General features: G+C 44.0%; 1 protein-coding gene across 1 annotated transcript; it reads right to left on the bottom strand.

Moving 5' to 3' along the window:
• Positions 1 to 365: 365 nt before the first annotated feature.
• LOC108414651 (glutathione hydrolase 5 proenzyme-like) lies at positions 366 to 23075 on the bottom strand. The gene is made up of 12 exons (XM_037536115.1): positions 22925 to 23075; positions 22500 to 22627; positions 22175 to 22261; positions 9642 to 9822; positions 8527 to 8687; positions 6040 to 6186; positions 5796 to 5926; positions 3896 to 4080; positions 2527 to 2618; positions 1016 to 1128; positions 707 to 817; positions 366 to 610 (listed from the first exon to the last, which is right to left on the bottom strand). Exons 1-12 carry the CDS (start codon positions 23062 to 23064, stop codon positions 464 to 466), a joined length of 1623 nt encoding a protein of 540 aa, XP_037392012.1. The 5' UTR covers positions 23065 to 23075; the 3' UTR covers positions 366 to 463.
• Positions 23076 to 24266: the final 1191 nt, after the last annotated feature.

Here is a 24266-nt window from a genome sequence, read left to right as displayed (position 1 = left end):
AAATACAATTGCTGAAATATTCCTAATAGAGTGGTTCATCCAGTTAAAGGACCAGTATATTTGACAGTGCAGTTAATCAACATTCAAGTTTATTTCATTTCTAAATCAATGACCGACTAAATCCATAGTATGTGCCTACGTCAGGAAATGTGCCTCAAGTCCAAGTCGTGCGACTCAAATCATTACATTGCAAAGAAAGTCTCATTTTAGACCCGATATCAATATTTAGGAAATTCACTTGAATAAAATCAAAGATCAAATCCAATGGAAAACCCTTCATCTCAGACTCACAAAGAAGAAGTTATACAAATCTTCTACTCATGCTTTTTTGATCAGAACTTGAAAGAAAGAATGATCCCCAAAACTTTTATTGTTCCAAACACATGATTTACTTCCACACAAAACACTTGCAAAAATGCCAAAATTGAATTACTGTGATCTTCTGTGGTAAAGGAGGAACAGATCAGTAGCCGACAGCCTCGCCACCCTTCCGAACATCTGAATAAGCGTAGATGGTGCCTCTTTGCTTTGATATAGCGTTGACCACATTATAGAAATACTTTTGGTATTTAACTGTGTCTTTAAGGTCTTTGAGGGCCTTTATGACGTCCTGCAAGAGAGAGAATAAACACAGTCATCGACATTCGCATGCAAGACCTGTCTATAAGCGAAGTGTCCCGAGGTCCAGGTGGTACAGCTTTCTTACCTTGTCAAAGTCGGTCTCAAAGCTGAGCCTATTCTTGCCGTCCACAAACACAACAGGCTTAGCGATGGAGTGTTCCAGACTGTTTCCGAGCCACAGGTAGTTCGCGAGAGCCTGAATAGGTTTGCGATATCAGAATAACGGCTTCAAAACAAAGCTAGAAAAATGACATCTGAAGTGATCTGATCATCACTGGTCAGAAAAACACCGCAGCATTCAGTTCTCTAAACTTTACGAATAAGATATGAATAAGAATTCAAAGCACTGCTCAGCAGATAACTGCAGCGAGCCCATTTCTGGACCCAAACTCACCATGGACACCCCGGTGGTGATCATGGTGCCCCCTGACCCTCCAATAATAATCAAGTCATCTGTTTTTGTGGAGCGAAGGATCATGGGAGCCATGGAGGAGGGAGGACGTTCACCTACACACAAAAAGACAATGTTTAATAGAGATGTGCTGAACCCACCTTGTTGTGACTGCTACCGAAATCAATAAGCAATCCTTTAATATTATTTTAAGACTGCTGGGATAGGCTCCAGCACCCCCCGCGACCCTGACGGAGAAGCGGCTTAGAGAATGGATGGATGGATGGATGGATAATATTATTTTGAAGTTTAAAACTTCAACCCACACTGTAACCCATATACAACCCTGTTTTCAAAAAAGATTCTTTGCATAACAATAAATAAAACCAGAATGTCAAACATCTAAACTCTTAATTAAATTGAAAATGAGGCAAAGACAACATCAAAGTTGAAGCTGAGAAATTTTATTGCTTTTTGCCATGATCTTTGGGCCCTCAGGCAGCACTGCATTAAAAACAGACATGATTCTGTAGTGGAAATCACTGCATGGGCTCAGAAACACTTCTGAAAACCACTGACTGTGAACACAGTTCATCACTGCATCCACAAACGCTGTTAAACTCTAAAACACAAAGAAGAACCCAAATATAAACAGGATCCAGAAACGCTGCCACCTTCTCTGGGCCTGAGCTCATTTAAAATGGACTGAGGGGAAGTGGAAAAGTTCTGTGGTCTGACCTATCAAAATTTTGAAATTCCTTTTGGAAATCACAGATGCTGCACATCCTTCATTCTTCAAAATATTTTTTTACTGTGGGACTGCAGGTTGAAATAAGTCGGTAGGAACTGAAGACGGTTTGTGGAGGAACACGTCAAAACTGAGCCACAATGTCGCAAAATGCTCATCACTTCTTGTTGACAACAGCTCTGCAAGTACTAATGTTGTACAGTACTTTTGTGATGTCTGAATACTTTCTTTTCTATCAATTTCATTTTTTAAACATATCATTGTTTTAGTTCATACTTAGAAGTACTACTGTTATTGTGTAAATAAAGTTAAACAGTAATACAAGAAATGAAGTATTACTGTAGAATCATAAGAAAATGACGGAGATTAAAAACTTAAAATCTATCCTGAATGATTCAGGCAGCCAGTGCAGCTCTTTTAAAGTGACTGATCTGATCTCTCTGTGGTGTTTTTGTTAGGCTCCTGATGTATTTTGTCCCAGTTGTAAGGGACGTATTGTTTTCTTAGGAAGTTCAGTAAGAAGACCATTACAGTGATCAACTCTGCTGTAACAAATGCATGTTTCTCTGTGTCGCTCTGAGAGAGAAAAGGCTGAACTTTGCCTACTCAGAGTCTAAGATCACACCCAGGTTTCTACTGCAGGTTTGGTGTGTGAAGCTAAAGAACCAAGCTTATCATTTTCCTCTGAGTTTTAGTACCGACGATTAGTATTTCAGTTTTTTTGTGATTTAATTGCCTATAAAATACCTGTAGACAAGCAACTCACCAGTTTGGATCTTGTCTGCTCTGTAACAAAAATCTGCAAGTTGATTGTTAAAGATGACACCTGTCTGGGGTGAAAACTCTCCAGATCCAAACCTAAGACAAAAGGTAATAATGGTTAATAATCATCAGTGCCTTGTCCTTATGTATGTAAAAATAAAAACAAACTGCTATGATGGGAAATTTATTGAAACTCTACTCCTGAAACTGAGATTTTTTTTGTGTGTGTGTTTTTTGAAAGTGTATGCCCATTTTGAATTTGAGCACGTTTAAACGTGTTCCAAAAAGTTGGGAAAGGGTCAACAAAAGACTGGAAAAGTTGTGTAATGCTAGTAAGGTTAGCTGGCAGCAGGTGAGTAACATAATTGGGTATAAACGAGCAACTCAGAGAGGCGGAGTCTTGCAGAAGTAAAGATGAGGAGGGGTTCACCAATTCAGAAAATCCTGAGAAATCTCTGCAAGGGACAAGACTGAAAACGGTATCTGCTGGCTGTGATCTTTGGGATCTACTTTAAGTGCCACCTGAGGGCCTGAAGACATGATTCTGTAGTGGAAATCACTGCATGGGCTCAGAAACACTTCTGAAAACCACTGTCTGTGAACACAGTTCATCACTGCATCCGCAACTGCCAAATACGACCATTCAACAACGAAACCTTATATAAACCGGATCCAGAAATGCTTCCACCTTCTCTGGGCACAAGCTCATTTATGATGGACTAAGAACTTATCAGTAGATAGTTTAAAAAGCCATCATCCATGATTGTATGCAAGTGTACTAGTGCACATGGCAGGGGTGGCTTGCACATCTGTGAAGGCACCATTAATGCTGAATCATCTGTAGTCAAAGAGTCCGAGTGCTAAACTGACCTGCCTGCAGTCCAGACCACTGAAAACCAGTCACCACTGAAAACATTCGGCGCATTATGAAATGAAAAATTAGACAAATGAGTCCCTGAAACTGACGATCAGCTGAAATCCTGAATCAAACAAGAACAGAAAACATCTCACTGTCAGAGCTACAGCAGCGTCTCCTCAGTTCCCAAACACTGACAGAGCTGTTAAAGACGAGGTGATGGACTCGGTAAACAGGCCAAGTCCCAACTTTTTTGGAAAGTGTTGTTGGCATCAAATTCAAAATGGGCAAATATTTTTCATAAAACAATAAACTTTCTCAGTTTCAACATTTAAGTTGTTTTTGTACTATTTTCAATGAAATATAGGGTTTAAATTATTGCCACATCAGCACATTGTTATTTACATTTTGCACAGCGTCCCAAATTTTTTGGAAGCAGGTTTGTATTTTAATTCCTTTGTTGCCTGGATTGCACATTGCTGAGCATTATGGCTAAAGTGAGAGTGGATGTGCCTACATGTAGTTGATGGTGCTGGTGACGGCCACAGCCATGCCATCCTCGTCCAGCACAGACACATGAGAGGTGCCCTGTGTGTCCACTTCAGGAGTGACGCTGTAGTACTGGGCATCGTGGGTTTGGTCATCTGTGATCTTCTTCCTAATGCGGTCAGCAAACTCCTTTCTAGTTATAGCGTAGGCCTTCTGTTCAACATACACAGAGGCACACAAGCTGGTGATGGTGTCCAGCACTGAGGACGGGTTTAAACAACAGGACATCAAAAAAGTAACAGCTTTTGGGTCATTTCTTTCATCCCAGTGAAACAAAACAATCTTAATATGCTTATTAATATATCCTGTTATCATACATCCAAAAGGAAGAGCTTATATTTCACTGCTCAATCTTCAAAACGGTAACTTTACAGGAGAAGGAAGATACATACTTCACTTTTAATGTAATCAATGGAACCAGACATCTTTCCAATCAATATGGGCTCATTTCTTTTGGTCCTTTCATCATGAAATTTACAAACAATGTAAAGGGTAACAGATATGTTCAAATTATGTCATATATATATATATATATATATATATATATATATATATATATATATAATGATGGTATTTTTCAAACATTTGGAATATTATTAAGGAAAACAAAATCTTTTACACTGTATTCTGCGTTTCCTAGGAAGCAGCCTATTGGGTGATTCTACAGAAACGTCCACTGTTCTGTCGCTCCATAGGAGTCACTGGTGTTACTGACCGTCTCTGGTGTTCCTCATAATAAAGGAAACACCAGAGACGTTTTTAATGATCAATGCATTTTACAGAACATCAAACCACACGTTGTCCATCAGGGAACGTCCACTAAAATATGGAATTTAATCCATTTGTGTTTCTATTTTTTCACAGTGACCTCAGAATAAAGTCGGTCACACCAGTGACGTCAGCTAGAAGCTTCATATGAGATCATGAGCTGAATGAGAAGATCTCTGAGAACTGAGAGACACAGTGGACTCACCATGAGCTTTTCTCCATAGATCCTCAGAAAACAGGTCAAAGGAGGTCGAGTGACGTCATCAGTGTGACTTATTTCAAAATAAGAGACGCAGTAACACCAGTGACTCGACTCCTGGGGACTTTTATTATATATTTTATAATATTTATTTGGCTTTTGTTTCTTTACATAATTTAAATCATATATTTCCGCAGTCATGTAGAGTTTATTGTGGTTAAAATTGCAGAAAAACGTGTTTTTATCTCAAAATATTTCCTCAGCCTTCACACATGGCTGTGGGGACGAGCTCTGGTTCTGGGGTGATTGGAATTCTATAGCACTGATTTAAAAAACAATATTTATAAATTGAGGCTCAAGAAGGTGCAACCAATAAAATAAAATATAATAATATTTTAAAATATAAATAAATTGTAACCCTAACATGTTTTTCAAGTGTAATATATCTGCAAATGCTAGGGACAGAAAAATTGACATTTCTATAGAATGACGTTGCATTATTCATAGAAGCTAGTACGTGTTTCTTTTATCTTTTGTTTCGTTATAGTGTCAGTGCTGGGGTGTAGAAATGACCTGACGGACTACAGTCTGTAACTGTAGAACTACAGAGTGCAGCTATACAGTAAGTGGAGCTGATAAAGTGGACAGTGAGCAGAGAAACGAGGAGGTGGTCAGATTGTCGGGCCTGACCGGTGAATATTGAAGAATGCCAACCAACACCACTTACCTTGATATTTTCTGATTGATTTTATGCCTATGGCCCTTTAAAACATGACTAACCGACAATTTGAGTGCATTTTTTTCTTCTCCTGGGGAGCAATAAAGACTAGTAAAACCAGAGCCCCCCCCCCCCCCCCCTCCACCACCATACAAATCAGGCATCTCATCCAAATGGACCTACCGTCACATTGTTGAATCTGGGGTCTTTCATTAACTTCCTCTGTGCATTAGCAAATTTACAGGCCTCTACGAAGCGATGGTAGGTCAGCACACGCTCTTTTCCTTCTAGAGAGGCTGGATTTAGGTTGTAGCCTGGAGAACACACAGAACATCAAAATACTGAAAAAAACAGAACGGCCTACTTGACATCAATCATCAGTCCTGATAACTGAAAACAGGATCAGTTGGTAACACATTTCCCTCACCTTCCATAACATTGAGGATGAAGCTGACCACTGCGGCCCCTGAAGGTGGAGGGGGGAAGTACATGGTGTAATCGCCCAGGGACACTTTCCAGGGCTCCACCTCAGACACCTCGACCGAGCGCAGGTCCTCAAGAGTGATACTTCCACCTTAAACACCCCACATATAACACACAGATATACACAGTTTGTGGAGCTGTCAGGTTTAGCCTGAGAGCTTGAGAACCCAAACAGGTACTAGGGTTTGATCTGTACTACAGCTGTATAACTGCTTAAACTTGAATTGCTTGAATGGCTTAAATTGCAGCGAGCTGGGACTTTTGAACCTGCAGTGAATGTGAACAGTTATCTTCTCAATTGTGCGCAAAGCCTGACGTAGTGATGAGCCAGGCTGAATACGTGCTGATGATGTTCAGTGATGCTGTAAAACTGGAGACCTTCCAGGCCAAAGTGCTGCAGAGAACAACGTTCAAACGTTCATGAAGGCTTTGCTAATCAGCTGATGAGCTGAATCAGGTGTTTAATGAGAAGACAGTGAGCTGAAGTCTGCAGTGTTTCGGCCTGCGAGGACTGGAGCCTGACACAAGTGCTGCACCCATAGATATACATCCCTAGATGCCACGTCAGGTCCAGCCAGGCACATCAACGGTGCCAACATTTGGGGGAGGTCAACATCGCTGCTGGACTGCATTCAGTACCATTACAGAGCGGCAGTTTAAGAAAGAAAAAGTCCAAAATTCCACTGTTTCAGGAATATCGCTCTCAGAAAGTGGGATAGGATTATATAGCGGAGGGAACGCAGTGATCCACGCTCGTGTCTGTGTGATGTTTATGTAGATAAGGTCGTGTGGTTAATGAGGCCCAGAGAACCTGCTGATGTGATCGTTTTTCCTGTGGTTTTATATAAAGCTGATTTCATTTAATAGTCTATTCAGGGGGTCTTAACTCTATTATTCATTTACAATAATAGTTAAAGCTTTGTAGCTTGGTAAGTTATAGCATTCCTTAATCCGTAACTGTTCCACCTTAAATGGTGCAGCTTCAGACACCATAAAGTGACTTCTGCCCCATTTAAGGTGGAACGGGAAAACTCAAACAAGAAGTTTATCTTATGTCTTACTTTCCTGCTGGTCTGGAAGGCTAATTACCACCATCAGTTATTAAAGTAATAAAAGCTGCCGAGAGCAGCAGTGCAGCCCGGATTAATTGGTGTCTGAGGAGGATAACAAAACCAATTTGGTAAAAGGGAAGTTGTGGCTGATTTAATCCTCAGACTCATCGCCTCAGATAGAGAACAGCAGTATAGTATTATTACTAAATGGCTTCATAAACTACAGTGTTTCGGAATTTATTAAGTTAAGTGATACTTTTTTGATCCCACAAACGGGGAAATTTCACCTCCACATTTAACCCGTCCGTGCAGTGAAACACCACATACACACTAGTGAACACACACACTAGGGGGCAGTGAGCACACTTGCCCGGAGCGGTGGGCAGCCCTATCCACAGCACCCGGGGAGCAGTTGGGGGTTAGGTGTCTTGCTCAAGGACACCTCAGTCATGGACTGTCGGCTCTGGGGATCGAACCGGCGACCTTCTGGTCACAGGGCCAGTTCCCTGACCTCCAGCCCACGACTAATTATAGTTAATAATTAGACAGTTTATTGTTTAGTTCTATGTATTTTTATTGTTATGGCTTTTTTATTATAAAGGAAGACGTTTGATGACGACTGACATCGGGGACGTGTTAGATGATAACAGAGGTGTTTGCTGCTGTGTGTGGGCGGTGGGTCATTATGGTGGTCAGTATGGTTAATTTTGTGTTAAGATGTCTCTAAACTAGAACTCTATCAGGGGGTCATCATCATGCTTTTTAATTAGCCTTAGTCGTGAAGAACACAGCACCCAATGGCCCAAAAGAAGACATGGTAAAAACAGTAGAAACAAATAATAGTGCAGTGTGTTCAAGACTTTTAGTGGAGGTTGTGCGCTCTTCAGCATTTGTTCACTGGTTTATTTAGCTAAGAGCTCTTATTGGAGATGGCAAGGCTGGGTCAGAGACCGAGCTGCTGGGCAGAGAAAAGCTTTGCTTCTGTAAGGCGTGGCTGCGGCCGACGACAGCGGATTAATAAAGCACCATGATTCAGCGCTGTTAAAGGAGACCCAGCTTATGCACCAGTCCTTGTGCTTTATTCATCAGCTGTAGTTGGCCACAGCTGCGCCGTACGTGAAGAGCATTTTGGCTAAAGGCCTAATTGACGTCTCTCAACTAATGTCTGCTCTCCGTCAGCCCTCGGCGCCAACTGACCCAGTTCTTCCTGGACTATGCATAACGCAGGCAGGTCCCTCCCTTCAGAATAAGAGTCCTAAGCCGAATAACCCTGTAAATAAACGACGCAGAACACAGACGTTCAAAACTAGCCCGATATGTGTGGGGCACCATTTACAAAGTCAGGCAGAAAAACGGATCTAAACCCGGCGCTTCATCACCTGCTTGCTGCATGTCGCAGAGAAGCTTTTTGGCTGTTTCTCCTGTATAGAATTCATCTGCTCCGTTCTCTGCTATCTCCTCCAGAGTATCGGCAAGTTTCTCAAATTTCATAGTGTCCCCTTCCTTCAGCATCCTTCCCTGTTCGTCCTCGAACAGCTGACTGAGAAAAAGACACAAAGAGGGAGAGAAACAGACACAACGTTCTGACCACCTCCTCGTTTCTACACTCACTGTCCACTTCATCAGCTCCACTTACTGTATAGCTGCACTCTGTAGTTCTACAGTTACAGACTGTAGTCCATCTGTTTCTCTGATACTCTGTTACCCTGTTCTTCAGTGGTCAGGACCCCCATGGACCCTCACAGAGCAGGTACTATTTGGGTGGTGGGTCATTCTCAGCATTGCACTGGTGGTGTGTTGCGCTGGTCTGAGTGGATCAGACACAGCAGTGCTGCTGGAGTTTTTAAACACCTCAGTGTCGCTGCTGGACTGAGAATAGTCCACCAACTAAAAATATCCAGCCAACAGCATCCTGTGGGCGGTGTCCTGTGGGCGGCGTCCTGTGGGCAGCGTCCTGTGGGCAGCGTCCTGTGACCACTGATGAAGGACTAGAGGATGACCAGCACAAACTGTGCAGCAGCAGATGAGCTGTCGTCTCTGACTTTACATCTACAAGGTGGACCCACAAGGTAGAAGTGTTTAATAGAGTGGACAGTGAGTGGACACAGTGTTTAAAAACAGCAGCGCTGCTGTGTCTGATCCACTCGCACCAGCACAACACACACTAACACACCACCACCACATCAGTGTTACTGCAGTGCTGAGAATGGCCCACCACCCAAATAGTACCTGCTCTGTGAGGGTCCATGGGGGTCCTGACCACTGAAGAACAGGGTAACAGAGTATCAGAGAAACAGATGGACTACAGTCTGTAACTGTAGAACTACAGAGTGCAGCTATACGGTCAGTGGAGCTGATAAAGTGGACAGTGAGCGTAGAAACGAGGAGGTGGTCAGAACGTCACGCCTGTCTGGTGTATTGGTGGCTTTATGGTTAAGTGAGTTCCTCTGTGTCCTGTTTGTATGTACGTGCATCATTGAATGTTGTGAAATACCGTGCACCGCGATTTTTGATGCCATCTAGGTAGCGTACAACTATTTTGGACATTTTGACCCCCTCTCTGGCCAGCCGGATGGTGGGCTGGAACAGTCGGGACCAGGGCAGACGACCGTACAGCCTGTGCACACGCTCATAACCACGGATCTCACCGGGAACGCCCATCCAGTTAATGCCTCCTACACCGAGATAAAGAGAGAGAGCACTCTTTGAATCACAGTGTGGTGAGCACACATATGTTGTGAGGCTTCATCACTGGAGCTTAAATCTCAGGTACCAGCATGCGTGAGTTATAACCTTAAGAGCTTCAGAGTCTTTGTTTATTTTCATACTGAAAGCTCAGTGGAGGGCTGACGTGATGTTTGGCTGTTGTTTCAAATAACCACATTTTTGAACGTGACACTTTCATACATAGATTATTGGCGTTTTATTGGTGGGATTTCCACATTGCAGGTCACTGACCATCAGTACTGCATCAGTAGAGGCATCACGATCGATCTCATGAAATCCAGTGCAAAGTCTATCTGTGCACCTGGCTTGTACGCTTTGTGTTTATTATCCTGCTAGTAAGCGTAAAATGACAAATACTGGGACTCAGCTTTGGTTTAGTCGTTTTAGTGTTTTAATGGTTTCTTTTGTTGGATGTTGAAGAATCCAAACCCTCACGGTACCAATGGAACCAGCCTGTTGTCTGGAGAGGTGAAGTTAATTCATTAGGTACCAGACACCCAGCCAGCCGATAAGACATTGGACTGACACAGTTTTATAGCTGGTCTGATGCCAAGATTAGAGCCAAGTAACAGGTGTGACAAGCATGACCATGTAGGGGTCAACACAAAATAGGCAGCCTAAAATACAACTTCAGCGCATTCACACAGATACAGAACGTATAACACAACACATTTCACGACAAGGAATTCCTTCAGCGTACAAACAACAACAACGCCTGGTTACAAACCTCATTCAATTCATATCAAATTGATTTTTAATAACATTTTTCAATATAAGTGACTGAATTTTTCAATGCTGAAACACGATCATGTTTGAAGGTAGTGTTGCTGGACAAAGCTAATTATATTAAAAAACATTTTCAGTAAATATATTATTGTGCAATTTTATACCAAAACACACTGACGGCCGTCATGTGTTTTTTTTTTTTTTTATTTGTGACACAACTTTTTGTTGTTTTGGTTCACATCCTTCCTGTTGACAAGGAAAACAATTACCTTAATTAATTAAAAGTAATACAAACTCATTTTTGCTGATGGAAAAAAGTGAAAAAATGCAAAATGTCTGTAATGAGAAACACATTTTTGGATGTATTGTGGTAATAAAATTGCAAAAAAAAAAAAACCCTTTAAAATTATTTAATGGACTTCACAGACATTTTGCTCTACCGTATAGAGCACCAACTGATCTACTTAATAATAGATTTATTTTGCCTGTGTGTAACGGTGACGGATGGACCCAGACGCCCACAGCAGAGGCTTGAATTAAGATTTTTAATAACAAAGGGGTCGTCCAAATTCACAGTCGTAAATCCAAAGCGGAAAGTCGAAACAGAAAAGGGGTCATACACAGGTCAGCAACCAGATGCACAAGAGAAGCGCTCAGTACACACATGGGTGGTGAAAGCCTGGGCTTATATACTGAACGAAATGACAAGGGGAAATGAAACAGGTGTGAGTGCAAATCAGAAGTCCGGAGAAGACGAACACTGAAAGGTGGATCTCTGAGAGTTTGTAGTCGTGAGCCGGTCTATGAGGAGCCGGGCCGCTTCTTATTTCCCCCCTTATATCAAAAAACAGCACTGCTAAACAGCAGAGGGCGTCTGCGAGGGAGTCCTCACTGAAAGGGAGTGAATGGAGCTCAACGACTAAAAACGAGAAGTTAAATAAGTTTCTAATCACTGAACCAGAGCTTCCCTTTCATTTTAGAAAGTAGGAGGATGAATTTCACTAAACAAGCAGCGAAAAACTCACTAACATTCTTGTTGTTTTGGGCAGCAGAAGGCAGTCTTTCTACATTTTCAATTCACCATTTGCCAACGGTGTTTTGCACACAGACCTCCGCATTTAACCCATCCGTGCAGTGAAACACCCACATACATGCACACTAGTGAACACGCACACTAGGGGGCAGTGAGCACACTTGCCCGGAGCAGCCCTATCCACAGCACCCCGGGAGTTTGGGGGTTAGGTGTCTTGCTCAAGTCACATACTGTCAGCCAAGGGGATCTTACAATGTCTTTACATCATTACATTTTCTTGCATTGTATGACATTCCTATTTATAACATGTAGAAAAAGATCAAAGTTTAGCTAAAACAGTAGGAGCCACCATCTTAAAACCTGCATCTTATCTGCAGAGCTAGGTAAGAACAAAGAAGATGAAACCAGCTCAGAGAAAGAAAGGGGCCGAACTGACCAGGGGAATGGCCACAGAGCCCCTCCCCAATGCACAGTCTGTGTGCAAGAATAACTGCAGAGGTGGAGGGAAATGTTGCAGTGGGAGCCTGGACAGAGGACGGGCCTGGAACACAAACCCGGGACAGGATCAGGGAAGAGACAAGGGCCTGTACATGGGTGGAGATGGGGATCAGGGCACAGACAAGGTTAGGCCGTGAGAAAAGGACTGGGACAGGGACACTAACAAGGATAAGACAGGGACAGTGATGGGGCCTGCCTTTTGCTGCCTTTCTGAACGGGACAGCCTTCGTCTCGGGAGCGCAAATGCTGCCTTAAATCACTGCCTACTTAGACAGCTGCCTCCCGATTGGAACGCACCAATAGTCTATGTTACATAAAGGACCCCAACTACCTAAAGTCCGACCTGTATGTACCACCAGAGAGAGGTATCTCTGCTGTGGCTTTTCTACCAGTCTGTTGTTGCCAGTGCTCTATTCTATGGCAGTGTGTTAGGGCACAAGCACTACAATATCTGCTATAAATAATTAGTGTCCTCTCATTAACTCCTCCTCACTCACCCTGCATGCAAGAGTTCATTCATCAACAGAATGAAAAAGGGGCAAACAGTCCTTGGTTAACACACACAAATTATGGTAGTGCCTTCTGTGATGTATTTAGCCAGTTTACAGAGCTGGATATAGTTGCCACAACTCAGGAAGCTAAATCCAATTTTGGAGTGCTCTTCTATTCAGTCCAGGCAAAGCTATTCGTCTCTCCAGTGTTGGGCAAGTAAGGGGTTAATGCTGGGGAACGCATTGTATTCTGGGAGGTGGAGTGAGTGAAGTAGTCGTCTAGCTGCTGTGGCGGGAGCGCCACGCTCTTTTTCTCTCTCTGCCTCGTTTACTTTATTTTAGCACGGCCACCAGTTTTTAGTTCTGTTTTGTTTTTATGCCCAAGTCAGCCACAATAAATGCCGGTACTGCATCGCACTCAGTTTCTACTCATCTTTCCCGCTGGAGCAAGCCAAAAGGTGGGTATTACCCCAGAACGGGTGGAAAGTAAAACTACAGCCCGCTCTGGCCCACGGAGCTGCGGTGAGGTAGCTCCCCTGGCTTCGCGACTACGGTCGGGAGGCGGTAACAGGCAAAAGGTAACACTGGGGGCTCGTCCGGGATTTTACTCCACCGGCGTGGGTGAGTCCATGAAGCTGAAATTGTACCGAACTGCTGAAGTAAGTGTAAACAGCGAAAGTGAAGCGGACTGTTGATACAGTAGCAGGCTTAGCGGCTAAGTGGCTAACTGGCTAACTACGAGTTCAGTGTGTGCAGATAGAGAGAGAGGTAATGGCGGCTACCAGAGGCAGAGCAGAACACGAGGGCGAGAGCGTAACAGCCTGCTCTAACCCGTTCATATCACCAGTAACTAGGAATGAGAGTAGACGGCCACATATCTCATTTGAGAACTGGATGAATCAGTTTAATGATGAAAATGGCAACAGTGTCCATGGCCATAATTCAGTGAAAGTAAACACGTGTGCTACAGCACAGTCAAGCTCGCACTCACACCAAGTAAAGAGAGAAACTAATCCATTTAAGTTGTGTGGTGAGATTACCCCGTGCTGTGACAGTGGAATTGAGTCACAACTAAATCAAAATGAACACTGTACGGGCTATTGCACCCAGTGCTGTTCCAAAAACACTCAAGATGGGAAATGTTATCAACCTGTAGCGGAGATGTCACACGTGCCACATATTAACCCCTTTAGTGATGTGCAACCTAGCTGTTACAGAGAGAGCACTCCTATAACTGCAAATTACCATCCAGTGCCGCACAAAAGACCAGTTGTTTCACCGTTTACTCCAGAAATGCCACCAGTGAGAAATCTAAATGCTCAATCACCGGGACAGTGCAGATGCGTCCAGTGTGATGTCAAGTGTACTGGAGTTTACCTTAAAAGTGGGCATACCTTCAATCGTTCAAGATCCAGTTCTGCTGTTAGACAGCCCAGGCATGTACATTATGACATATCATCTGATAGTGAGAGTGAAAGCACAGCTCAGAGAGAAAGAATTCCTACTTTGCAACCAGGCCAGTTTGATGGTACAGGGTCATGGAAAGAGTTTCTACACCGCTTTGAGAGCTGTGCTAAGGCTAATCATTGGTCAGAAAAGACAATGGCTGTACAGTTGAGCTTCTGTTTGACAGGAGCTGCAGGGGCGGTCGTCCATAAAAATCCAAGATCCGCACGCTGGAGTTATACCCGCATAGTGGAGGAAATTGAAGCTGCATACGGGTCTTCCTCTGAGCATGCTGCAGCTATAGGAATTGAGTTGAGACAGAGAGTACGCAAACCAGGTGAACCCCTGCATATACTAAGAGATGACATATATGAGAAGGTTGCTATTGTGTATGCAGATTGGTCTGAAGCAGAGCAGGAGCGAATCGGTGTGGAAGTGTTCACTAACGCGTTGGGCGAGGCTGGAGTTGTAGAGAGGCTATTGGAGGACCATCCACGCACCCTATCACGGGCGTATGAGCTGGCTCGCAGGTATTAAACAACCAAACGTGCAGCTGCCAGTGTTACTCGACTGATGCAGACAAGTGTGCAGACAGCAGAACGTAAAGTCAGAACTGCTACTGTGCGTGAAGGTGCAGAGGATAGTGAAGTTGAGGATGAGAACCAGAGGACATACTTTGTGAAACATGTCACTAGGCCCCAGAACTCACGTTTCAAACCACACAAATTAAAGTTCAATGAAAACAGAAACATAAATTGGAACAACATTAAGTGTCACAACTGTCAGGGCATTGGGCATATGAAACGTAGCTGTCCTTCACCAAAAATGCCTGCTCATCCACACACAACTCTAAAAGCGGCTAAGAGCCAGGATACACCTTCTGTCGTTCACATTAAATGCACGGGATTTGAGATGTGTATTCACATGCTATTGTACAACATGGAAGTATGTGCGTTGTTAGATACTGGAGCTAGAAGAAATGTGCTACCTTTGCGATACTATAATGCGATCAATGACGATGTAAAGCCGTCCTTGCAGCTCTCCACTGTAGAGTCGTTACAGGGCATTGGTTCAGAGAGCGTGGATGTCTGTGGAGAAGTTGGCCTACCAGCCCAGATTGGCACACGCACAGTAAGTGTCAACTTCATCGTGGCAGACCTCACAAAGAAAGCTGATGCTATTCTAGGTCACCCTTTTCTGGAGCAAGCTAAAGCTCACTTGGACTTTGGCAGCAAAAAGATTGTGCTATTCGGAGAACAGGTGCCTTACTTCAACCCCCAAAGCAAACCCAGAGTACATGTTGTTCGGGTGGCATGTACAACTGTCCTCGACTCAGGCTGTGAATACATCCTCCCGGGGTATGCACACTTCCGCGAACATATCCAAGGTGAAGTTATGCTCAACCCCACCAGGGGCTTCGTCGAAAAACACGGCCTCCTGGTGGCAAGAGTGGTGGTGGACGCCAAGCCAAACGAACATGTTCCAATCCGCCTATTCAACCCTGGAACAACTCCAGTAAAAGTCAACAAAGGTGCTATCGCTGGTTTTCTCCAGGCCGCTGATGTTGTCCAGCTCCCTCCAAGTGTTCCACCTGCCGAGCCATTTCAAACTTGTCCCAATTTTCCAGTTATTCCCCTACACCTGCAGCCTCTGTATAGAGCCAGTGCTTCAGTACTAGGTGCTAACGACTGGCGTGATTTGGCCCAGCTACTCAGTACTTATGCTGATGTGTTCTCTACTGGACCCGCCGACCTGGGTCGCACGAGTCTTGTCCAGCATGACATCCAAATCTTGCCCGGCCCACCTGTGAAACAGCAACCGCGACGTATGGCGTTTGAAAAACAAATTGAATCAGACACTCAGATACAACAGAGTCTTGAAAGTGGATTGGCTTCACCAAGCAATAGCAGCTGGGCATCGCCCATAGTACTTGTGCGGAAGAAAGACCAAACTTATCGTTTATGTGTGGACTACAGAGCACTCAATGCACGTACTGTAAAGGATGCCTACCCTCTACCACGTATCCAGGATACGCTGGAGACACTCTCCACTGCCAAATGGTTCATTACTCTCGACTTAGCCTCCGGTTACTGGCAAGTTGCACTCACACCCAGGGCACGTAAAGCTGTCGCTTTCTGCAGCAGGAAAGGACTATTTACTTGGAATGTGATGCCGTTCGGTTTGTGCAACGCGCCGGCAACCTTCCAGCGCCTTATGGACCGTGTACTGTCCGGATTGCAGTAGGAAACGTGCCTAGTCTACCTCGATGATATCATCCTTCTGGGAAAAGATGTGCCTGAAATGCTCCAACGTCTCTCTCAAGTGCTCAACCGATTCCGCCAAGCCAATCTGAAACTAAAACCAGCTAAGTGCTGCCTGTTCCGCCATCAAGTCTCGTATCTGGGCTACATTGTCTCCGCGCAAGGTATCGCCACAGACCCGGAGAAAGTCCAGAAGGTTCAGCAATGGCCACAGCCCACTTCTGTGTCTGAAGTTCGCCAATTTGTCGGCCTAGCGGCATACTATCGCCGATTTGTACAAGATTTTGCTACTATTGCCAAGCCTCTTCATGAACTGACCAAAAAGAACGTTAGTTTTCAGTGGACGCCCGAATGCCAAGCCTCATTTGAACAACTAAAGAGCTCACTGACTACTACACCTGTCCTGGGCTACCCACGTGACCATGGCGACCTTATCCTAGATACCGATGCCAGCAATTTTGGAATCGGCGCAGTTTTATCCCAAGTGCAGGATGGTGCCGAACGTGTGCTAGCATATGGGAGCCGGCGACTGTCACCCACCGAACAAAATTACTGCACCACCCGAAGAGAACTACTCGCAGTCGTAGAGTTCACCAGACATTTCCGCCAGTACCTTCTAGGGAGGCCTTTCATCGTGCACTCGGACCACAGTAGTCTGCGCTGGCTGGTTAACATCAAGGAACCTGAGGGTCAGTTAGCAAGATGGCTTGAGAAACTCGCCGAATATGACTTTCAAGTGGTGCATCGACCTGGACGCCACCACCAAAATGCAGATGTTATGTCTCGTCGTCCCTGTCGCCAGACATGTCCCTGCAACATGACAGACCCTGCCGATGTAACCCCGAAAGTTCACCACAGAGCCGTGCAGTGTGATCCTGAACCCCTTATCACTCAGAACAATGGCACAACTACTCCCCTGGGGCTCAGTATAGTGGGGGTAGAGAAACAACTCCGACCCGGGGTAAGGATGGTGGAAACTGTCTACCAAGTGGACCAAGACCAAGCAACCACTTTGTTCAAAGGCTGGAGTCTGGAAGACCTACGCGCGGCCCAGAAAGCGGATCCGGATATAGGACCTGTGTGGAGTTGGCTGGATGAGGGAAGCGAGCGGCCCACCTGGGTAGATGTGTCCCCGTTAGGACCTGCGACTAAAGCTTATTGGAGCCAGTGGAAGTGTCTTTACATGCGAGATGGTATCCTTTTACGACGTTTCTATACTAACAACGAGACTGAGTTTCATCCACAGATAATTCTCCCCCGAGTGTTCCGCCAAGACGTCCAACAGCAGATGCATGATGGGCCAGTGGGTGGTCATTTTGGTGTGGAACGGACGCTGGCACGAGTACAGACACGGTACTACTGGTACCAAATGAGGGAAGACATCCATCTATGGTGCCGCACCTGTGCCAGCTGCGCTTCAAAGGCTCGCCCTCCCAAGAAACCCCAAGCTCCAATGGGTACTGTGCGCGTGGGAGCTCCAATGGAACAGATCGCTATTGACCTTATGGGACCCATGAATGAGACTGATCGTCATAATCGTTACATATTGGTGGCACAAGATTATTTCACCAAGTGTGTGGAAGCTTATGCATTGCCCAACGACCAAGCTGTCACTGTGGCCGAGGTTCTAACATCTGAGTGGGTGTGTCATTATGGAGCACCCCAGACTCTTCATAGCGACCAAGGGTCTAATTTCGAGTCGGAAGTTTTCCGAAAGATGTGTGAACTCTTGGGAGTTGAGAAAACTCGTACCACTCCTTTCAGACCACAATCAGATGGACAGGTGGAAAGATTTAACGCCACACTACAGAAAATCTAGCCACTACTGCAGGACGGTGTCATTGGGACTGGGACCTGATGATCCCCTTTGCTGTCATGGCCTACAGAGCCACCAAGCATAGTTCAACTGGACTTACCCCAAACATGATGCTCTTTGGCAGGGAGCTGACAGAGCCAATTGACCTTGTGGCTGGACTGCCACCTGACCACCACAATGCCAAGACACCTCCAGAGTATGTAATACAACTTCGCGACAGACTGGAACTTGCTCACAGGATCGCCAGAGAGATATTGGATCAATCTGTTGAGCGAGCCAAGAAACAGTATGACAAGAATGTCTCAAGGAACCGCTACAGAGTGGGCGACACCGTATGGCATCTAGTAAAAGGAACCAAGCGTGTAAGGAACAAAGTTCGGAAGTTCCTTCCATCCTATGAGGGACCCTACTTCGTCTTAGGTCAGCTGGATGATTTAGTTTACCGGATTCAGAAGAGCCCAAAAGCTAAAGTAAAAGTGGTTCATCATGAAAAGCTCAAGCCGTACTACCCTCGCACTCCATTGGACAATTCCTGGGCGCTCAAACATGCTGAAGCATGGCAGCCAGTGGAAGTACTACCACCTAACCTTGATGACACTGTGCCATCTGATCTCGATCTGTCCAACCTGTTCATGGATCAACAAAGTGCTGGGGACACCAGCAATGTTTCAACCAGCCCTCTGTTCGCCCCTCCAAGTCCTGAGGGTTCAAATGACATTCAGTTCAGTGGGGGTAGCACCGCACAACAGGAACCAACCGTGACTGTGTCTAATTCTGCTCAGGGTCAAACACCCAAAAGACCCAAAAGAAACATTGTACCACCAAAGAAATACGGGGACTGGGTATCCCCCTAAGGAAAGAAAAAGGGAGTGGAACTGTTCGAAAAAAGAAAAAAAAACAAAAAAAAAAACTGTTTTGTTATACTGTGGAAAAAAAAAAAAGAGAGATGAAATGTTTATTTGTGGCATGGTTGTGTAAACCAATGTTGGGTGGCCGTGTTTATTTTTGTAAGAGTTTATGTATGTTTATTTTGTAAAAGAACTAGTAAGCAATGTATGCACTTTTTGAGTAATAAACGGGATAAGAGCCATATGTATTGTAAGTTTAAGTTGTCGGAAGTAAAGTAAGGAAGAACTGTGTTAGGTTAAAATCACTAATATCTTCTTTTCAGGGAACATTCAGAGACTTTCCAAGAGAAAGAGCGTTTACGCTCTGTCTGGACTGTTAAGTAATGAACTTGCTGGCTCCTCTCCTTCTCCTTCTCGCTACTCAGGACCAAAACTCTAATGCTGTGCTACCCACCACCTCATGGACACCAAATCCATTGTCTATGGACTGTTTGCTCCGTCAAGTGGAGTTAGTGGACTGTAACAAGTGTACTACTTGAGAAACAAGAACTTTAGGGGTAACTGGTTTATTGACTCAGTATCTGTACCAGAGATATGTGCTGGATTGGTGTTAGGGTTAATCACCATCCAGAGTGGGGGTAGTGTTGGGCAAGTAAGGGGTTAATGCTGGGGAACGCATTGTATTCTGGGAGGTGGAGTGAGTGAAGTAGTCGTCTAGCTGCTGTGGCGGGAGCGCCACGCTCTTTTTCTCTCTCTGCCTCGTTTACTTTATTTTAGCACGGCCACCAGTTGTTAGTTCTGTTTTGTTTTTATGCCCAAGTCAGCCACAATAAATGCCGGTACTGCATCGCACTCAGTTTCTACTCATCTTTCCCGCTGGAGCAAGCCAAAAGTTGGGTATTACCCCAGAACGGGTGGAAAGTAAAACTACAGCCCGCTCTGGCCCACGGAGCTGCGGTGAGGTAGCTCCCCTGGCTTCGCGACTACGGTCGGGAGGCGGTAACAGGCAAAAGGTAACACCAGACACACTGGCTCTGCAGTGGGCATGATGTTTGTAGGAGCAGGAGTAGAGGCATGTGAGTCATGCAAGCCGCCCAGACTTGAGACCACTGCTACCATGCTGAAAGTGCTGAGTCCGGGCAGAGAGAGCGTCAGTAGCCAGGGAAGTCACCTGGGCCAGAACGGCAGATACACTGAAAATGGATTTCAGTTGGATGTTGACTGGACTGCATTGAAGGATGGCAGAGGCCCAAGAAGAAAGAGAGAGAGAAGAGTCGAGGTCTGTGGCAGAGTGATTCGTAAGAGTACTGGCATCTCATGGCTGATGGTAAAAAAAAAAAAAAAAATACAGTTGCTGGCTCGTCACTTTCATAATCTTCTGGAGTTTAGGGGCATTTTCTCGATTTGTTCCCCTCTCCTTAAACTCTCCTTTAAAGGTTCTTCATAGAACGTGATTCTCACATGTTTCATATCTAAACGCTCCGTTATCTTCATCACTGCTTTCCAAACCCGCTGCAGCAGCTTCAGCAGCTGGAAACTCTCTGACGCCGTTTCACACGAGTCTCCGATGTGGACTGAATGAAGAATGAAGGGTTTCCAGCGTGACAGTCAGTCCTTAGTGATCTCCTGAGTGTCCGTCGGTCAGTTTCACACAGAATGTAGACGGACACACGAATCCAGCAGCTCCACACGGTGAGAAGCAGATGACGTGTATCTCAGCCCCTCTTCACAGGCTCATAACTCCGGATGTGAGTCTCGTAAGATCTCATGATGAGATAGGATGGAAAGGGCTGCTCTACGGATTCAGGAAGGGTTTGAACTGGATTTCTGAGCTGGATCATCACAAAGATAGACACAGATATAGAGACAGATCATTTGAGGCATAGATGGACCCCAGAGAGCTAAAACACATTAACAAATTTACTCCTCAATCTCAGCTTACAGATTCAGGGACTCCATCAGTCTCTATGCCTTTGTCTCTCTCTCTGTCAGGTAGAGACTCACAACAAAAGCTTGGAGTCAGGTACAGTTTTAATATGGCAAACTCTCAGTCTCGTGTTGGCAGGGTCAAAACTTAGAAACCAGAATACAAAGCAAAAGACCAGAACCAGGAAAGCATATCCAGACACGGAACGCTTAGAGCTGCTCAGCTTGACTGCAACCAAGAACAAGGTCTAGACCATGTGGTTATATACTAAATGGCCACTACTGAAGGTCAGATGGCAAAACTACTCTAGAATTCAGGAGATAGTGACCTCTGTAGGTGAGGAGAAGAAACTTGCATTGACACTCTCAATTTCTCTCTCTCTGCGTTAGTGTGTCTTTAGCTGTGTTTGAGGCTGCTTAGCTGTTTAACTGTTAAGTAAAAATAAATGTCTGATTCTGTATGAGGTAATTATTAAGATTATATAGGAATATATGCAGTGATATGCAAATCATGTAAACCATATTTTTAAAGGCAGATCTGGACTGCAGAGAGGTCAGTTTAGCTCCCAGATAATACAGAGCACTGCTGCTGTAATACATGCAGAATGTGGATTTACATTGTCTTCCCTGAAAAAGATGTCGTCTGGACGGCAGCAGATGTTGATAAAACATGTTTGTATCATTCAGCTTTAATGGGGCCTTCACAGATGAGCACGTCACCCACGCCATGATCTAATCTTCTGACCATGAACTGCATATAGTTTAATGTAAAGCTTATTATTCTCATATTTGGCATTAGTTTTGTTTGTAGAAATATTTTCAATGATGTCTCCACGTCAACTCAGAAACATTTTCAAACTGTGACTGCAGCAAAAAAACACTTGATTAATCAATTAGTTTTACAATGAACACATTTTTTACTGCCACTTGAGTAATTTCCTATATTAATATTTCTACTTGTTCTCAGGTAAATTATCACTACAGTACCAGTACTCATACTTAAGGATTTTCAGTACCTTTTCCTCCCCTGATAAAAGCTGTGTAAATATAAAAAAAAAACGGAAATATGACAGGAATCTGACCACTTTCTAAATGAACTCTATCTGAGCATTTACAAATAATAAGAAAGCATTTGTGTGCATGCCTTAACTTTTTTAGATGACACCAAAGACAACATGGTAGGTCTTACAAAGCAGTAAGTATGTTTTTCCAGTAAATCCAGTGACAGGCAGTGGTAACAGATTCTCTGTTTTACCTGTTTGACTGCACGGGCAATCTGATAAAAGGTCTTCTTTGATGGTCTTTGGAACCGTCTCTCTGGAGTTGATGACTTTCACCGTACCTAAAAATGGATAAAACAGATATTATCTGATCAAACTTCCACTGGTGGAAGGACTCCTGCACATTAGATTTATGGATGTCTTTTGAAAACACATCATGTGTATAAAACATACTAATCACGTGTTGAAAATCACACATTTAAAAATGACACAGCTCACAGCTGTCTGGCGTTCTTCTGACTGCTCCTGAGCGTTTTGCTGTCAGGTGAATAAATCTGAAGATTTCTCAGTCCTCCTCACCGTTTTGCGACATGATAGTGAAAATAGATCCTCCTCCGATGCCGGTGCTGTGTGGGTTTACCACCGATGTGCATAACAGGGCAGCTATTGCAGCATCGGCCGCCGAGCCGCCTTCCTTCAGGATGTCTCTGAAACCGAAAGTAACACACTCTAACTGATCTTCTCCATTAAAAGTACAAAACCTAAATAAAGTGGACGGTGATCATCCCATTATCGGTGTAGTAATTTGAAAAAAATAAATCTTTCAATTTTTGACCAGATGAGTTTTAAAATATTACATTCCATTTTATTGAAGTTGTATTGAATTTGCCACTGAGCTGATTGTTGCTTTCACAATATTGCAGATGGCAAGCAGATATAATTGCAAATAAGATTAATAAAAACAGAGCAACATTTTGTGAATTTATAGGTTCAGCAACACTCACCGTCCGACTTCTGAGCAGATTTTTGAATCAGCAGCAACCACAGTTCTGTATGGGCGGCGAACAACAAGACTCACAACAATACAAATACATATCAACAGACTCAAGATGAGGAAAATGCTGATTTTTTTCCATTTGGCCATGTTTGGATCTGGGAGTCAAGCCTTAAACCTACAACTAAACCAGCAACACTTTCAGTTATATAGCCACCCACAATAAATACCTCCTTCTTCCTCTTCTCAGAGCTGGACAGGTTGGATTGGTCCTGTCCAATGGGCAGTCCTTCAGATTGGATTGGCCTTGTACTGATCTTCTTCTTCTTATCGTTATCTTTGAAAGCACAGAATTATGTGCATAGATTTTTTAAATTGTGGTCCAGGGCTTTGATCAAGATTTTAAAAAGGGTTCTTCAAGGGTTCTTTGGTAAAGACAATGGATCTAAATTTTTTTAAAATGTTTTTTTGAAAAGGTCCTGTACAGAACTATATACAATATTTCCCATCAGTCTATAGAACAGTTTTGCCACAGAAAGAACCATTTAAGCGTTTGTCTTTATTAAAAAACTCACAAAGAACCATCTTTTTTAAGAGTGTACCTATAACAAACAAATCTAAAAAACAAACCTCAATTCCAAAAATGTTGGGACAGTATGTGAAACACAAAAGCAAACTGAAAGCATTAATTAGTAAATTAGCAAATTATTCAACAGTACAAAGACCAGATTTAAAGTTTAATCTTATCAAATTCATTTCACATGTACAAATATGCTAATCTGTCATGGTATGGGGGGTATTAGTAGGTGATCTGGACATGTCTGTGAAAGCACCATTAATGCTAAAATACATATACTGACAAACCACTTCATTAGGTGCACCTGTCCATTTTATCTGCTCCACATACATTAGTCCATTAACCAAAAATATCCAAATATCCAATATGTCAGTGTCACTGCAGTGCTGAGAATGACCCACCACCCAAATAGTGCCTGCTCTGTGAGGGTCCATGGGGGTCCTGACCACTGAAGAACAGGGTAACAGAGTATCAGAGAAACAGATGGACTACAGTCTGTAACTGTAGAACTACAGAGTGCAGCTATACGGTCAGTGGAGCTGATAAAGTGGACAAACAGTACAGATACGAGAAGATGTACTTTGTCATTTTATCAAGAAGAGATGACTGGCAGACTGCCTTCCTACACTGTCCTACACTGCCTGTTAGAGAATCATCTGTTTGTGAAAGGAGAGAAGTGTGAGCTTCACCTCCAAAAGGTCTGATCCAAAGGTCCAAAAGTCCTAAGAAGTTGTAACCTGCCTCCTTATATTCACATAAACTGACCTGTGCAGAA

This window comes from Pygocentrus nattereri, chromosome 29, assembly GCF_015220715.1.
Source record: "Pygocentrus nattereri isolate fPygNat1 chromosome 29, fPygNat1.pri, whole genome shotgun sequence".
NCBI lineage: Eukaryota > Metazoa > Chordata > Actinopteri > Characiformes > Serrasalmidae > Pygocentrus > Pygocentrus nattereri.
This window is presented reverse-complemented; position numbering and strand designations above follow the sequence as displayed.

Excerpts from the sequence above, each read along its gene's own strand:
- LOC108414651 (XM_037536115.1), bottom strand. The coding sequence starts at position 23,064 with ATGGCCAAATGGAAAAAAATCAGCATTTTCCTCATCTTGAGTCTGTTG. Across the intron at positions 4,081-5,795 it reads CCAGATTCAACAATGTGACG|AAGGCCTACGCTATAACTAG; the intron begins GTAGGTCCATTT and ends TATGTTGAACAG. Across the intron at positions 611-706 it reads TTGAGACCGACTTTGACAAG|GACGTCATAAAGGCCCTCAA; the intron begins GTAAGAAAGCTG and ends TCTCTCTTGCAG.